The sequence below is a fragment of the Heterocephalus glaber genome, unplaced genomic scaffold (assembly GCF_053883595.1).
Source record: "Heterocephalus glaber isolate CG9 unplaced genomic scaffold, H.glaber_assembly_v1.0 deba00001504, whole genome shotgun sequence".
In the NCBI taxonomy this organism is placed as follows: domain Eukaryota; kingdom Metazoa; phylum Chordata; class Mammalia; order Rodentia; family Bathyergidae; genus Heterocephalus; species Heterocephalus glaber.
In genome coordinates this window covers 2,651,766-2,668,001 of record NW_028258324.1, presented here as the reverse complement: position 1 = coordinate 2,668,001, position 16,236 = coordinate 2,651,766, and the positions used below count along the sequence as shown (strand labels likewise).

Here is a 16,236-nt window from a genome sequence, read left to right as displayed (position 1 = left end):
TAAAATTTTTTTTATTTTGTACCGGGGATCAAACTCAGGACCTTGCGCATGCAAGGCAGGCGTCAGAACCACTGAGCTAAATCCCTGGCCCAACAATCCTAAAATTTTAATATTGTTATTGAAAATACCCTGTAATTTGTGGAAATGATGAACAAGAGAATTAAAAACTTATTGATGTGGTTTTAAAAAAAAGGAAATCAACCAACAACAAATGCTGGCGAGGCTGTGGGGGAAAGGAACCCTTCTTCATTGTTGTTGAGAATATAAATTGGTACAACCACTATGGACATCAGTAAGGAAATTCCTCAAAAAACTAAAACTAGAAGCTTGGTAGAGTGGCACATGCCTCTAATCCCAGCACTTGGAAGGCTGAGGCAAGAGGATTGCCATGAGTTTGGGGTCAACATGGGCTACATAGTGAATTCAAGGCCAGCCTGAACTACAGAGTGGAACTCTATCTCAAAACAAAACAAAACCTACAAGTTCCATTTGACCCAGCTATTCTCCATCTTCCCAAAATAATTAAAAGCATCATACCACAGCGATGTATACACACCCATGTTTATAGAAGCAAAGTTTGTAATAGCTAAATCTTGGAAACAGCCCTAATGCCCATCAACTGCCAAGTGGATAAAGAAGATGTGCTTCTTTAATACAATGAGGTACTACTCTGCCATAAAGAAGGATGAGTTTCAGACATCTATAACTAAATGGATGCGCCTTGAGACCATACTCTTCAGTGAAATAACTCAAACACACATGTTTAAATAATGCATTGTTTCTCTGGTGTGAGAAACCAAAAGTGGAAATAAGGACTGAAATGTATAATGGATGCTGGGAAATGGGAAGAAAGTGTTCAAATGGGAAGGTGAACAAGGGAGGAGGGAGGGAGAAAGGAAGGAGGGGACAAGAGAAACAGTGAAAATAGAGGAAAAAATGGAAACAAAGCTTTTGTACATAGGGAGGGGAGGGGGCTTGAGGGGGAATAGGATAAAATAAAATAAAATTTATTTTAAAAAAGAGTGAAAATTACTTCTCTGCCTTTAACTTACTACTGACTTTGTTTTCACTCTTTAGGTTTTAAAAAAAATTAATATATTGTCACTGGTGTGGTGGGCCTGTAATCCTGCACTTGGGAGGCTGAAGCAGGAGGATCTCCACAAGTTTGAGGCCAGCCTGGGCTACATAGTGAGTTCAAAGACAGTCTGAACTACACAGCAGGAACCTGTCTCAGAAAAGAAAAAATAAATAAATAAAAAATTAAAAAATTTTAAAAAATTAAAAAAATAAATTTTTAAAAAATAAAATAAATTGTCTTTCAGCTGAGAAAAAAACCTCTTGCACAGAGGGAAGAGGAAAATGGACTGGACGGGCGCAGTCTGATGAAGTGGCCGGTTGACTGTCAAGCTGTGTATGGTGGCACACGTCTGTAAACCCAGCGTTATGGGAGGCTGAGGTAAGGAGGATCACAAGTTCAATTCAACCCTGGGAAATTTAGCAGTTTAGCACGACTCTGTCGCAGAATAAAAAATAAAGGGTTAGCTCAGTGAGAAGTCCCGCTGCAAACAAAACATCCCAGTGGCCAGCCCCGTGATTAACCTCCGCTCCGCCAGGGAGCGACCGAGCACCGACTCTTCTTCCGTGCTGCGACTGCGCCTGCGGAGCACAGCATCCGCTCTACGCAGGTGCAGCTTAGTGCTGACGGAAGCGAGAAGATGGCGGCGTCCGCAGTATGCCGGGCGGCCAGAGTTGGGGGACAAGTGCTGCTTCGTACCGGCCGCTTGGTGAGGTGGCGGCTGGGATGCGGTGCTGCGGGTCTCTGGGGTTCGGGACACGGCAGGGATCGAACTGTTAGTGGTGGCGGGTTGAGGTGGCGAGGCCGCGGAGTCAGGCCGTGGGAAGGTCACGGCGGAGGGCAGGATGTGTGCTGCGCTGTCCGCTGGGTGATGTTGCGGACCTGGTCCAGTTTAGGCCTGGGGGCGATACCCAGCCCAATCCTCACGGTGCCGCCCCTTCCCTCAGCCGGCCCTGCTGAGGGCGCCTGCCTTACGGGGCGCCGCGACCTTCGCACAGGCTCTGCAGGCCGCTCCGGAGACTCAGGTCAGCGTGCTGGACAACGGGCTTCGCGTGGCCTCGGAGCACTCGGCCCGGCCCACCTGCACGGTGAGTGGTGCCCCGGAGGTCTCCACCGGGCGAGTGTGACCTTGAGTTGAGTCCTTTGCCCACTGTGTTCGCTGGATGGTTCCCTTTACGACCACAGTCCTGTTTTGACTGCACCGGGGACAGTCCTAGACATAGTCCAGACATAGAGCCGGCGTTCATTCACCACCTGCTGCCTGCCAAGCATCTTTCCCAGCTTACTGTCCAGCCTGCGTGAGAGACGTGATCGTGTTTCTGTCTTAAAATGAAGAAAAAAAAAAAAAGGAGAAAATGGAATTCAGAGATGTTTTTAGGTGAGAGGGATCCACATCTGCAACTTCATTGCCAAATGATTTTCCAGAAATGAATTCAAATCCAGGTGCAGTGGAGGATGCCTGTAATCCCAGAACTCTGGGAAGCTGAGGCAAGAGGATGCTAAGGTCAAGCCCAGCCTGGACAGTTTAGCCACTTAGCCACACCCTATCTCAAAAAGATGGGGGTGGGTGTGAGGATGTAGCTCAGTGCAAAGGCCTTGAGTTCAGTCCCTAGTACCAAAAACAAAGCATTCAAGAGACTGAGGTTGTAACTCAGTGGTAGAGCACTTGACTAACATGCCCTGGGTTTGATTCGCAGCCCTGGAAGAGAGAGAGAGCGAGAGAGAGCGAGAGAGAGAGAGCGAGAGAGAGCGAGAGAGAGAGAGAGAGAGAGAGAGAGCGAGAGAGCGAGCGAGAGAGAGCGAGAGAGAGAGAGAGAGAGAGAGAGGCATTTGAAGATTACAGGGATTTTTCAAAAAAATAGAATCTTCAAAAATTGACTCAAGGATAGAAATTTTTTTTTTTTGGCACCGTGGATAGAACTCAGGACCTTGCCTTTTCGAGGCAGGTGGCAGTACCACTGAGCTAAATCCCTAGCCTTCAAGGATATAAATCTTGACTATGTCAATGACGATTTGAGATTCCCAAGAAATAATCTTACCCCCCACCACACATACACCAGTTACATGGCCAAATATTTCTATTGGAAAATTTGTTTTATTTTGTTTTGAGACAGGGTCTCAGTATGTAGCTTAAGTTGGTCTTGAACTCACTATGTAGCCCAGACTGGTCTCACACAATGATCCTGCCTCAGCCTCTCTAGTGCTGGAATTACAGGTGTGGTCCACCGAATCTGGCTGTTGACAAATTCTTTCAATTTTCCAAGAACAAATAAAGATGTATGATGTAAATTGTTACTGAACACAGAAAAAGGCGGTGAACAACTTCCTTGTTAATATAAACCGGGTGTGGTGGCATACTCCTGTAGTCTGAGCACTGAAAAGCCAGAGGCAGGAGGCTCATCTCAAAAAAACCCAAAAAAGACACCTATATAAACTGATCCAAACCCTGCTAAGACAGCTCAGTGAATCATGTTAATATTTTTGGAATTTGAGAAGCTATAGATTATAAGGCATACCACTGTGTTCCCATGCCAGAGAATGCTGCCAGTTGTAACCAAAGGATACTGTGGATTATAAAATGGATTTGTTTTCTAACATGTTAAATTTGAAATACACATTTGTCTAAGATACTTGTTTATTTAGGGTTTTTTTTTTTTGTACTGGGCATTTTATTGACTCCTTCTGTTCCTTCTAAGGATTTTTTTTGGTACCGGGGATTGAACTCGAGACCTTGTACTTTCAAGGCAGGCAGTGGCATCACTGAGCTAAATCCCCGGCCCTTGGTACACGGGAACGAACTCAGGACCTTGCACTTATGAGGCAAATGGGGCACCACTGAGCTAAATCCCCAGCCCTATTTAGAGTTTTTTGAGACAAGGACTCACTGTGATTCAGACTGCTCTTGAACTCACAGTGTAGCCCAGGCTGGCCTCACACTCCTGCCTCAGGCTCCCAAGTGCTAGGATTATAGGCGTGCGACACCGCACCTGACTCACATTCATCTAAGATTTTACAGCATGCACTATGTACATCAGCATCTCTTAGAAAAGTAGATGTGAGAAACTGAATTCAGTTGTGAACAAATATTAAACTAAAAGACTAGACCATTGTGATCATGTAGGGTAAGTGGTCTATTTTACAGCACACCAGGAGATTCATCAGGTGCCAAGGAGACACTTGGGAGTGTTCAGTGCTCAGGTCTGACTAAAAGCTTTCTCATGGCTATTGGTGCAGCTCAGTGATAGAGCACTGGCATGGAATGGGTGCAGCTCTGTCCCCAGCACTGCTGAATAAAGTATTAATGAAGCTAGAGACAGGCCCAGCTACTCAGGAGGTTGAGACCAGAGGATTGATTGAGCCTGGGAGTTTGAGACAAACCTGGACAGCATAGTGAGACTCCATCTCAACAACAAAAAAAGTTACTGGAAGACTACTTCCTTAATATGATGAAACATACAGTGCCTAAACTGATAGTCTTCCTTCATGATGAGAGGATAGGCTGGGGATTTAGCTCAGTGGTTTCGATGCCTGCTGTGCAAGCACAAGGACCCAAGTTTGAGCCCCGGTACCAAAAAAAAAAAATGATAGGATAAAATCATGAGAGCAAAGGTGGGATATTCTTTTTATGATGCAGAAAATAAGTTGTTTGCAAATCATAGGTTTTGAGCCCAGAAGAAATAGAAACAATGAAAAGAGTCTAAATTTAAGACTTTCATTATAGTCAGTTACTCAAGAGGCTGAGGCAGGAGGATTGCAAGTTCAGCCTGGGCAACCTAAAGAGATGCTGAGGATATAACTCAAGTCGTAGAATGCTTGCCTAGTATTCGAGAGGCCCTGGGTTCAGTCCTTAGTATCACACACACAAAATCATGATGGCAGTGGGACCAAGTAAGCAGGCACAGCTGTGCCTCTGGTGGCCTTGATGACAGTGATGAAATAGGGCAGGAAGGAGAGGGGGTGCAGGGTGACTGTCCTCTGGTTGGCCCCGTGCCATGACTTTGCTGGGCTTCCCAGCATAGGGGTCTTAGCCCCTGGGTGGGCTTCATGCTGAGTTCCTTGGTGGGTTGTGATACAGGCTGGCGTGATTTTTTTTGTTTCTTTTGTTGGTGGCTTCTTGTCTAGGTAGGAGTGTGGATTGATGCTGGTAGCCGTTATGAGACTGAGAAGAACAACGGGGCAGGCTACTTCGTGGAACATTTGGCTTTCAAGGTGAGGCTCATGAAGTCTGTGTCTCCAATGGGCTTAGGGCTCCCTGTTTTGAGAAGGAAGGTCAGAAAAATGAGCCTCCTGATGATGAGCCTCAGCTGGGGAGTGGCCTCTGGCAGGCCTTTCCAGAAGGAGCCATGTGGACTTAGCCTCTTCTGGGTGAGGACTTATTTGATAAGCCTCTACTTGAAGTCCCCAAAGCCAAGAAAACCCAAGGGGCCACAGGAGCCCCAGTTGTCACTAGGGCAGCTGGGCTCCTGTCGTGCACATGCCTCCTGTGGACCTTTGGAACTTAACATACATGCACATATGTTGTGACTTACAGCATAGAAGTGTGGTCTTGTGAAATGTCCTGCTTGGGTGGGATATCTGTGCATGCTTGATTGCAGAGGCCCATGTGTTTTACAAGTGAACGAACAAAATGGGCAAGGAGGTGTGGGATAGGCAGAGTTGTGAAGCCAGAACAGGCAACTCAGGTAGTTCCATTATTGTAGATGCATGTGCAGGGTGGGTGTGGGTGTGGGTGCGTGCATGTGTGCATGTGCGTGAGTATATGCCATAAGATGGCACACAGGATAGTGCCACTGCCCATGCACACACATAGAATTGGGGTGAGTCCTACAGAGGTGACTGCAAACAGATAAGGAATATGATTCTGGCATGGCTTGGGAATAAGTCACGTTACTTGAACACTGGGTATGAGCCCTTAGTGTTTAGGGAGTATGGACTCTGGGCCCTGTATCCCCACAGTTGTTGCTGAGGGAGATACTTTTGGACCACTGCAACTTGTGAGGACAAGGTTCGTGGGTTTCTTTGTGGCTGCTGATTGGCCCTCTTGATGCCTGGTTCTAGGGAACAAAGAATCGGCCTGGCAATAGCCTTGAGAAGGAGGTAGAGAACATGGGGGCCCATCTTAATGCCTACAGCACTCGGGAACACACAGCCTACTATATCAAGGCACTGTCCAAAGACCTGCCAAAAGGTAATACCTGGAGGACAGAGTGGGAACAAAATTGGACTTTAGGGGAGTAGGAAGAAACTCCCAGGAGCCCCAGGCCAGCTGCAGAATCAGACTACCCATGGGTTGTGGCCTTGCAGCAGGGTGGGCAACAGAAAATGCTAGGCTTGGGGGTGATGTGCTGTCATTGGTCCCTACTGGGCACCTAAACATACCTTCCTGTGTTCAGTTGTGGAAGTTCTGGCCGACATTGTGCAGAACTGCAGCCTGGAAGACTCACAGATTGAAAAGGAACGAGACGTGATCCTGCAGGAGATGCAGGAAAATGATGCCTCTATGCGGGATGTGGTCTTTGACTACCTGCATGCCACGGCATTCCAGGGCACACCTCTTGCCCAGGCTGTGGAGGGGCCCAGTCAGAACGTCAGGTGAGACTGGTTGAGCTGGTGGTGCCGCATGGGTACTCTGGCAAGATCTGTTCTAGGACATATGTTCAGTTGGCTGGTTGCTTGTGCTGTTTTTTCTAATTTGCACAGTTGGACACAGGCTCTGTATTGCCATATGTCCCCATGAGCCTTCCCTTTTTTTTAGTGGCTATGTGGTCTTCACTTGACTCTTGGGCTTTGTTTTAGGGTATGTTTCCACCTGTGCCTTGACGGTCTGAGGGAGGGAGCATCTGGGTATCTCTTCTGTGTGGTGTTGTCCCCCTCTCCCCAGGGATCAAATTCATCCATGTGGCTTCTTGTTGCCTGGGTGGTTGATCTGTGACAGTCATGGTGCTGCTCTTTAATAAGAAAGTCCCACTGTCAGCCCCTGCCCTCCTTAGAGAGAAGCCAGATAGGGGCAGGCTTCTGGGTCCTGGAAGGGATGGGTGGCAGAGGTGGGAAAAGAGGATCGAGGGTCTGCCAGGGTTTACTCTTCAGAGAAGCCATGCCTCTTCCCAACTCCTTTTATTGTATTTTATGTTATGTTGTTTTATGTTATTTTTTTATTTTTTTGGGAGAAAGGGTCTCATTATGTAGCCCAAGCTGGCCTCAGATTCACAGCAATCTTTCTGCCTCAGCCTCCCAAGTGCTGGGATTACAGGTGTGCACCACCATATCTGGCTTTCAGCTCCATTATGTGTGACCCAGCTTGCTGTAGATTGGAAGAGGAGTTGACCCCTTGGCCACATGTCTTGCAGGAAGCTGTCTCGGGCAGACTTGATGGAATACCTCAGCAGGCATTACAAAGCTCCACGCATGGTGCTGGCAGCAGCTGGGGGTGAGTAAGGGGCTCACTGAAGCCCTGGGCAAGTGGGCCCCAGCCTGGGTTATCTGAGCCCAACTCTAACCGTAGGGGGCCTTCCACTCCAGAGGATCCTGCTCTCAATGCCCTTTAGGGGAGTGACCTCTCCTCTGCCCCTAGATGGAGTTGGCTACTGCCCTCTTGCCACCACTGGTGTTGGCCACATGGGCACCGCCCCTCAGGCTGCTGACCCCACCGCTCCCCACCCAGCAGGGCTCAGGCCTCTCTTAGTACCTCCAGTCCACTTGATCCTAGGATGTGGGCTGGCGGGGCACATAACCCCTGTGTTTGTTCCTTGTGGCCATGCCATTGGGAGAGCCAGCGATTGGCTGTGTGATGATAGAAGCATGTTAGAAGGAAGGTGCAGAGTGGCAGGGGAGCTTTTGATGGGGAACTCAGAGCTGAGGCAGGGGTGGAAGCATGTCATTTGTACCTGAACAGAGATTGGAAGGGATGGTAGGGATTAGTTCCATGGGGAGAGGGCATCCTGGCAGAGGGGAAGGTCAGTGTCATGGCAAGATGCCTGCTTAAGGTTTGCTGCCAGGTGTGGACAGAATAAGAGGCAGGCCAGCTCTTGAGTGGCTGTGACAAGTACCTGGTGGGAAGAAAAGCAGTACACTCAGGATGATTTTCTATGTTGAAAAAACCTGACGCAGGTCTGGATATGGATGGGGAGCAGGCTCAAAGATGCTTCCTTCCTGCTTATGGAGTTGGCAGCTGCATGGTAAAAAACAAAAAACAACAGCAACAACAAAAAACTGATAGGAAGAACATGACGGGGCTTTGGTGCCAGGGAACCTGGGGATCAAGAGTAGTGCAAGTTACTGATACTTCAGACTTTGTTGCTTCCTAGCAGGGTTAGGACAGGATGTCCACTGCCATAGCACTTGCCGTTCCAGACACTGGGCTGCAGAGGCCTCTTGTGGAATGAAGGAAGGAGGTCCTGAGGGCAGGAGTTCGTGATGTTACAATAAATGTTCCCACCTCTCAGACTCCAGGGCTCATGATCGTCCTGCAGTAGCACCTCTTTGTACTCTCTCACCTGCTGCCCCCTGCAGGGCCAGTACCCAGATCTGCTTGTGATAGGGCTTGAGGGCAGGGCAGCAGCCAAGAGGCCTTGTGCCTAGCGAGCACCAGTGTTGTCCTTGATATGGGTGAAAGCTACTTCTAGGCTGAGAATCGGCATTTGGTGTTGCTTTTTTCCTGTGCCTGATGCTAGGGGAGCTACTTGACCCTGAGGTGCCTGTCCTGCTATGAGGCGTGGTCTCTGTGAATGACCTTCCCTCATCCTATCCCAGTGTCATGTCTCTTCTGTTGTCTCCCACTGAGGTAGGACATGGGGATCCTGGCGCCTGTCCACGATCCCTCCCCTGCCCTGTGTCATGGTCCTGGCTGACCAGTAACACTACTGTTTCTGCAGGGGTGGAGCACCAGCAGCTGCTAGACCTTGCCCAGAAGCACTTCAGCAGCGTCTCTCCAACATACCCAGAGGACGCCGTGCCTGCTCTAACTCCATGCCGCTTCACTGGCAGTGAGGTGTGCTGCCAGTGGGCGGGGGTGGAGCTGTCAGCTGAGGACCTCTGGGAGGACTCTCATATGCACGGTCATCCTGTGATTCCACAGATCGGGGAGGGGTCCTGTGGCTGCTGCCTCACAAACACCAAGCACATGTGTTAACAACCATGTGTATATGCATGCTCTGCCCACACCAACCACCCTGTGTTCACCCAGGTAGTCAGGCCGTCCCTCAGCCTTGACATGTACCATTGCAGATCCGCCACCGTGATGATGCCCTGCCTTTGGCCCATGTGGCCATTGCAGTAGAAGGACCTGGCTGGGCCAACCCAGATAATGTAGCTCTCCAAGTGGCCAGTGCCATGATTGGCCACTATGACTGCACTTATGGTGGTGGCGTGGTAAGTGCCAGGGGTGGGCATGGGACTTGCCTTCAGGAGAGACAGTGTAGGTAGGCTATGTGCGCCTCAGTTTTGGAAGCAAGATGCTGATTGTCTTTGGCCTCACAGCACCTGTCCAGCCCACTGGCTTCAGTAGCAGCGGCCAAGAAGGTGTGCCAGAGTTTTCAGACCTTCAACATCTGCTACACGGAGACTGGGTTGCTGGGAGCACACTTTGTCTGTGACCCTGTGAGCATTGATGACATGATGTTCTTCCTGCAAGGCCAGTGGTGAGTACCAGGCTGGTACTACTGAGTGGGATGGGGCCCTTAGAGCAGGGTAGTGGGAAGCTAAATACAACACACTGTCTCTTAGAACGAACACCACTGCACCTTCCACCCTCTGCTTTAGGATGCGCCTGTGCACCAGTGCCACGGAGAGTGAAGTGACTCGGGGCAAAAACATCCTCAGAAATGCCCTGGTATCTCATCTGGATGGTGAGTCCTGCAGCATTGTAATTTGTCCTGGCAGTGACACCTGGACAGCCCCAGTGTGGCCACCATTCCTAGCCAAGGTTGGAAAGGCACACATTGACGGTCGTGCCATAGCCCCCTAGGGATTCAGAGCTTCAGGTGTGGATGGGGTGGCCCAGGGCAGCAGCCCATTGCTACAATAATAGGCTGTCAGGGGTGAGGGTTGTGGTCTGGGGTCAGAGCAAGGTCCTGCAGGTCCTGGTCAACCAAGGGTTGTGTATCTGTGGGTCCAGGATTGGACTGGGCAGACCTCTAAGCCTTCCCCCACCTTTGAAGGCACCACTCCTGTGTGCGAGGACATTGGACGAAGCCTCCTGACCTATGGCCGCCGCATCCCCCTGGCCGAGTGGGAGAGCCGGATTGCGGTAACATGGTTCCCAGAAGAGATTCTGGGGTCTTGGCATGGCAGAAACCTGCCGCTGTGGGGAGGGTGTTGGGGCCTGACAGAACAGAGACTGCTCCTGTAGCCATCTGTTGTCCTAGGCAGCTGTCACTTGCAGGAGTGGTGAGTCAGGGCATGGTGGCAGCATCACTGATGTGGACATAGAGGGGTCATGGAGACCCTCACTGCCTTCCTCTGTTTGAGCTGAGGGCACAGCTCCATAGAACAGCTCTATAGAACATGTGGACCATCTTGGTCACTACCGAAGGTTAGCTGGCTGAGGTGGTGCCAGGGCCTGTCAGTCACATGCCTTCTTCTTCTCCCTGAAGGAGGTGGATGCCCAAGTGGTGCGTAAGGTCTGCTCCAAATACTTCTATGACCAGTGTCCAGCAGTGGCTGGATTTGGTGAGTGCGCTGGGTCTGTTCCTTGTTTTTTTCCTTAGCCATTGTTTTGGCCTCCCCTTCCGCCTCTGCTCCCCCCCCCCCCCCAGCCTACACTGGAAGAAGCAAGTTGAGGGCCCCACGTTGAGGGCTCCATGAGGCTCCTCCAGTAGCCTGGCTGCCAGGGAGTTCTTGCTCAGAGAACCTGCCCCAGCAGCTCCCTGCCTCCCTGCCAAGGTGCCTCCATCAGTATCCCCACCCGCCAGGTAACGGGTACCCTGGGCATGCGGTGGGACTCCAAGGGCCAGAGCGTGAAGGGACAGGCTTTGCACCCCTGAGGGAATGTTCTCTTCCTTCTTTTTACTCAAAGCCTGTCTTGTGCTGCTCTGGGCAGCAGCTCTGAGCTGGGTGTGGCACAGGGCCAGGTGTCCCTGCACAGGCCAGGCACCACACCCTGATGCCCCACCCTGTATCCCCACAGGCCCCATCGAGCAGCTCCCAGACTACAACCGGATCCGTAGTGGCATGTTCTGGCTGCGCTTTTAGTCAGAAAGCCTGTGCAGGCAAGAGGGTGAGGCTGAGGCTCCTGGCTCCCCACACAGACATACCACTCCAGCTCCTCCAACTGCAGCAGAGTTCCACCAATAAAGTATCCTGTTGGGAAGTGTGTTTGTTGTCCTTCCTTGAGCATTGGCATGAAGTCTTTTGGGCAGGAAATGGGGAACAAGCACTTCCCTCCACTTTTACAGCCCCTGCATCCTTCTCCCTTTACTCAGGCTGAGATGTCTTCACCCAGGGGTAAGTGTGGGGGCTGCAGCACAGAGGCCTTTGATGCTTCGCAGGGAGCTGAGCCCAGATGTTTCCACTCAGCCACAGGGGGATGTTCCTTAGCCAGCCTGTCCCAAGAGTGTGGTGTGGGTGGCCATGGGAACTGCACCCCCCACTTGAGTCCTGGCAGGGATCCCATCCTGGAAACTGAGGACTCAGATGGAAAGCCTTCATAGTCACCCTTGTGTGGTGGTCTGCTTTGATGGACCAGAGGGGCCAGGGGCTATCTCTGAGGAAGCTTCTTGCCTATGTTTTTTCTGGGTTTCGGGAGACAATAGCCTGGGGCACTGTTCTCCTTTGGTTTCTAACTGTTGCCTGGACAGGCAGGACAAGAATCCTTTGCCTCCTTTTGCCACTGACTCAGGTTCTAAGAATAGCCCTGAGCTCAGAGGAGGCCTGACCCCCCTCGCTGTACTAGGTCTGTCCCAGGCAAGTCCTGAGCTGTTGGCCCCATGATCCCCTCCCTGTCATCGTCTTAAGGCAGCCAGAACCTCAGCTGCCTTGTCCTGCTACCCCTTTGGGGGCCTGGTCCCCTAGGGAGTTGTCAAGTAGGCACTTCTTTCTGCACTGCCTCGTTCCCTTAACACAGGTTCCTGGGCAGTCCAAGGGAGAAATGGAAGGAAGGGCCCAATCCTTTGAGGAACTTGCTGGCTGGCAATCATGAGCAGGGTCCTGGGACAACAATCATTGAGAAAGGGGTTTCAGAAACCCTAGCATCCTGGGCTAAGAGCCCAAACAAACCTGGAGTTACTCTCACTCTTTTGAGGTGCCTTTCCCTCATCCACTTCCTGCCATAGGTTGTCAATTAGGAGACATCTGTCCATCACCAGAAGCCCAGAACTGAGCACTCTGGATCACTTCCTGCCATGAGACCAGTTGTAGAAAAGCTATTGGACAGTGTGGGATTCTGGCAGGCCAACCCTGCAGAGATGTGCCATCCAGGGAGGGGGAATGAGTGCCAGGCATGTTGCTCTCAGTTCCAGGTCCTGGAAGATGGGACTGGATTTCTCTTCTAGGACAGTGCCTGACTCCAAGGGCATAGGTGTGCTGGATGCACTAAGAGTGATCTCTTGCATGGGAACCAAGGCATTTGCTCTTTGCCCTGGAGCCGTGCTGGGGAGGTCCACCAGAGTTACTGTGAAGGAAAGGGCCTTGCTCAGAGCTGAGGTTTATTAGTGCTGGGGCTCTGGGGCTGGATTTCTGTGGTAGTCCTGGTGAGTCAGCCTGTGGTCCAGCCTTTCCTAATGGGCTTCGGAGGTACAAGCAGGATAGCATCTCAGCAGTGCTGGGAGAGCCAGAGGGAGCAGTGGTTGGAGGGCACAGCTTTAGCGGTGGTTCTGATGAGGAATTTGCAGGTGCACAGGACCCTGTAATGTGAGGGGCTGGGTGTCATCTGGCAGAGCTGGTGACTGATACAGGAACGGGAATGTCTAGGGAAGTATAAGAGGGAGAAGGTCTATCTTTGGAGCCCCCACTACCCTGATGGGAGGAGCTGCAGGTAGTCACTGGGCCCCAGTGCGTGCAACCTTCGGACATGCATTCATCCCTAACCTTGCTTTACCTTCCCAAGAACTCCCAGCATCCTTTGACCCCTCACAGCAGCCCTTCCTTTCTGAGGGCTCCTTGGTTCTGCTGAGCTCTGCCCAAACACCCACACACAGCTGGCCTCGTCTCAGGCTGGCCTACTGTGCACGTGTGTCCATACTATATGTGCTGTCTGCTTGCAGGCTGCTCTCACCCACCCTTGCTGTGTAGAAAGAGGTGATGGCTCTAAAGGTGGGGCCTGCCTCTGATGGTTTCCACTGCCTTGGCCTCGAGTGCATTTTCCAGGGATGGGAGATCTTGGGACACACCTGAGGAGACCTTGTCCTTGGAAATAGGTCTTGGACCCCATGAGGTCACAGCACTGAGTCCCAGCACAGCAGTTTGGGGAAGTCAGGGAGAAGGGGTAGCTCCAGCCTTCCCGGACAACAGGAAAGTTGGCACTATTGGGTTTCCTCACTGCCCTCAGGTCTGGCCACACCAGAGTCTTCAGGCCTGGAGGAGTCCAGGGAGACAAATATAACTGAAGTTCTGTCCCCATCTCCCCACTCAGCCCCTGAATCTCAGGGGAGGTAGCCTGTAAGGGCAGGCAAATGGGCAAGGGCCTAGTGACTAGAATTGCTTCCTCGATGCCCAGAAATACCCAGGACTGGCAAGAAAACAAAAGGGCAGGACCCAAATGGGGGCCTGCTTTTCTGGAGTTGTGTCTCTGCCATGGCATCACCCACCTAATAAAGAGATATGCATATACAGAAACTCCCTCAAGACAGTGGCCCTGGACTGGGGGACTAGGATGGGATACTGTTCACTCAGAGGAGAGGGGCAGGAAGTCTGGCTGACTAGGGGAGCAGAGTGAGGCAGTTACAAAGGGGTGAGCTACAGATGCCCTGAGGCAGTAAGAGAAGGCGATAGGGCCAAGGGTGACCTCTGGGCCTGGTGGGGGGTTGGGTGGAAGGGGTTTACAAGAAGAGGTAACTTGTAGGAGGGGACTCCAGGCCAAAATGAGGACAGGTAGGTAGGAATCCTGGCCTGGGGAGGGGGCATAGGCAGCAGGAGGTGGGTTCCTGAGAGATGAGCTGTCACTGTGGGTGGTCTTAACCTCACATCTGGACAGGCCCCTCCCTGTAAACACAGCTGGATGGCATCTGCCTAGGACTGGTTCAAGGCATGGTGGGGGGAGGGGAGGGGGGCATTGGGATGGACACATATGCATAAGCATGACACAGGTTCTTTCCTCCTCCTGGCTGCCCCCTCCACAGAGAGGGGTATATTACTTAGATCCAGTCCATTAGAGCCTTGGTGTCCCTAAAATAGGTCCAGAACCCCTGATTTGCTGGGGGCTGCTCTGCCTGTCAAGGAAGTTGGGGTGGGGCCCTGCTAGGAGGCCCACCAGACAGAGGGATGGCTGATTCACAGGGGTGGCGTGAGTCGGGATTCATAGCCTAAGGGCTTGTCTGGGCACCCCCACTAGGTTGGGGGTGACTCATCTCCAGCTGCAGCCTCCCCCTACCTTGGCACAGCTACCCCTTTGGTCTGAAGGAACCTGTCCACACTTCAGTGTACAGCAGTCATTTCTCCGGTCATGCTTTGACTCTACATGGGTTGGTTCGGAAGCTCTCTCAGCATCTCCTTGTCGAGAGCCTGGGGGTTCCCAGAAGCCACAAGAGGGGCTTTGACCTAAGTGCGTCAGATCCTCTGGGGAAGGAGTGGGGGCGGCAACCTCTGGGGAGGTGGGTGAGGGCGGGCGCTCCGGTTCCCGCCTGCCGCCCCGCCCCCTCCCCAGAGATCAGGGACTTCTGGAGCAGTGCTGGGCGGGACTGCAGCGGCGGCGGTGCAGGCAGCAGGAGCCGACTGAGGGGCGCACAGGCAAGGCCAAGATTCGGGTTGGGGGAGTGCTGGGCTCAAACCTGCCAAAGCCACGGGGGCAAGGGGCAGAGGCAGGGATCCTGGCTGAACGTTTCTGTCTCTCAGGATGAGGTCGTGGCTCCTGGTGGCTGCACTCTGCGCTGGGATCTTGGTGGGGGTGCCCCGACTGTGGGCCCAACCTGGGGAGAGAGGTGCGCATGTCCTGTCACCCATCCTTCCATGTGGCCCTCATCTCTGACACCCTGACTTCCACGACCCCCGCAACGCTCCTCAGGTTCCCCAAGTCCTCTGCAGTCTGGGGCTGGGTTCCCCATGTTGCCTCCAGGCCCCCATCTGCATGCTAAGCCCCTGCCTTACGCTGCCCTCAGCTGGTCCCCAGAGGCTGGCTTCAGTCCCAGATCCACACCGGAGCACAACCCTCCCTCCCTAATGCCCTGACTCTTGTAGGAGAGTTGCCTTGGGCCCGGTGGGATTCCCTCCAAAGACTCTCAGGCCCAGGCCACCCTGCCGGACTTGCTGTCCACCCCATGCCCAGCCCCAGGGGTCCACAATTCGGGAGGAGGGTGGGTGGACTTCCAGAAAAGGTCATGATCTTTCCTCGGGCTCCAGTGACCTGCACGCGCCTTTATGCTGCTGACATCGTGTTTCTACTGGATGGCTCCTCCTCCATTGGCCGCAACAACTTCCGAGAAGTGCAGGGATTCCTGGAGGGGCTGGTGCTGCCTTTCTCAGGGGCAGCCAGCACCCAGGGAGTGCGCTTTGCCACGGTGCAGTACAGTGACGACCCACAGTGAGTGTAGCCTTTTGGAGGTGGGGACCTGTAGAGTTCACCATGCAGGGCAGAGTCAAGACACTCTTGGGCCGAGTCCTTCCAGAAACATAATTTGAGGAGTCCAGAGAGTCCCTAGCCAGGACCTTCCCCGGAGGCAGGGGTAGGGAATCACTCCAGAGGGCACTCATGCCCAGAGAGTGCACTGCCCAACACAGGGAGGCTCTGGTTTTGATCTGGGTGGATATGGGAGGCCCAGGGGGCACCCAGGAGCCCCAGATGCCTGGTGCCAGCCAGTTGGACTATCTCTGTTCTGGCTCCCTGACCCCTTCTCTGTCTCCATTCATCAGGAGCACTCCCTGACTGGCCAAGGTTCACCTTCCTACAGCTTCTTCCAGCAATTATTTCACTAGACATCCCATCCCCCTAAGCTGTGAACCTCAAGGGCTCCCTACAGGCTAGGCCCAGCCACAGTAGTGCACAAAGGTGCCCCTGGGAATCTGTGAACTTGGGG

At 52.4% G+C, this 16,236-nt stretch overlaps 2 protein-coding genes across 8 annotated transcripts in view; both read left to right on the top strand.

Annotated features, from left to right (window-relative positions):
* Window positions 1–1,694: 1,694 nt before the first annotated feature.
* Window positions 1,695–11,381, top strand: Uqcrc1 (ubiquinol-cytochrome c reductase core protein 1). Of its 2 annotated transcripts, none has more exons than XM_004833958.4 (13): window positions 1,695–1,784; window positions 2,074–2,163; window positions 5,198–5,284; window positions 6,134–6,263; window positions 6,469–6,667; window positions 7,423–7,502; window positions 8,947–9,062; window positions 9,299–9,442; window positions 9,551–9,711; window positions 9,833–9,918; window positions 10,231–10,319; window positions 10,666–10,741; window positions 11,199–11,381. In XM_004833958.4, exons 1-13 carry the CDS (start codon window positions 1,716–1,718, stop codon window positions 11,261–11,263), a joined length of 1,392 nt encoding a protein of 463 aa, XP_004834015.1. In that variant the 5' UTR covers window positions 1,695–1,715; the 3' UTR covers window positions 11,264–11,381. The 2 variants fall into 2 exon arrangements, with proteins under 2 accessions (XP_004834015.1, XP_004834014.1); XM_004833957.4 differs by having other exon boundaries at window positions 2,023–2,163.
* Window positions 11,382–14,662: 3,281 nt separating this feature from the next.
* Window positions 14,663–16,236, top strand: part of Col7a1 (collagen type VII alpha 1 chain) — a 30,511-nt gene continuing 28,937 nt past the window's right edge. For 2 of the 6 annotated variants that reach the window (XM_021257265.2, XM_021257219.2), the window contains exons 1-3: window positions 14,679–14,953; window positions 15,059–15,144; window positions 15,563–15,743. In XM_021257265.2, coding sequence (XP_021112924.1) covers window positions 15,060–15,144; window positions 15,563–15,743 — 266 coding nt within the window. In that variant the 5' untranslated portion in view covers window positions 14,679–14,953; window position 15,059. Of the gene's footprint in view, window positions 14,954–15,058; window positions 15,145–15,562; window positions 15,744–16,236 lie in introns of all 6 variants that reach the window. The other 4 variants (XM_004833954.3, XM_021257294.2, XR_015441086.1 and 1 more) reach the window with 3 other exon arrangements.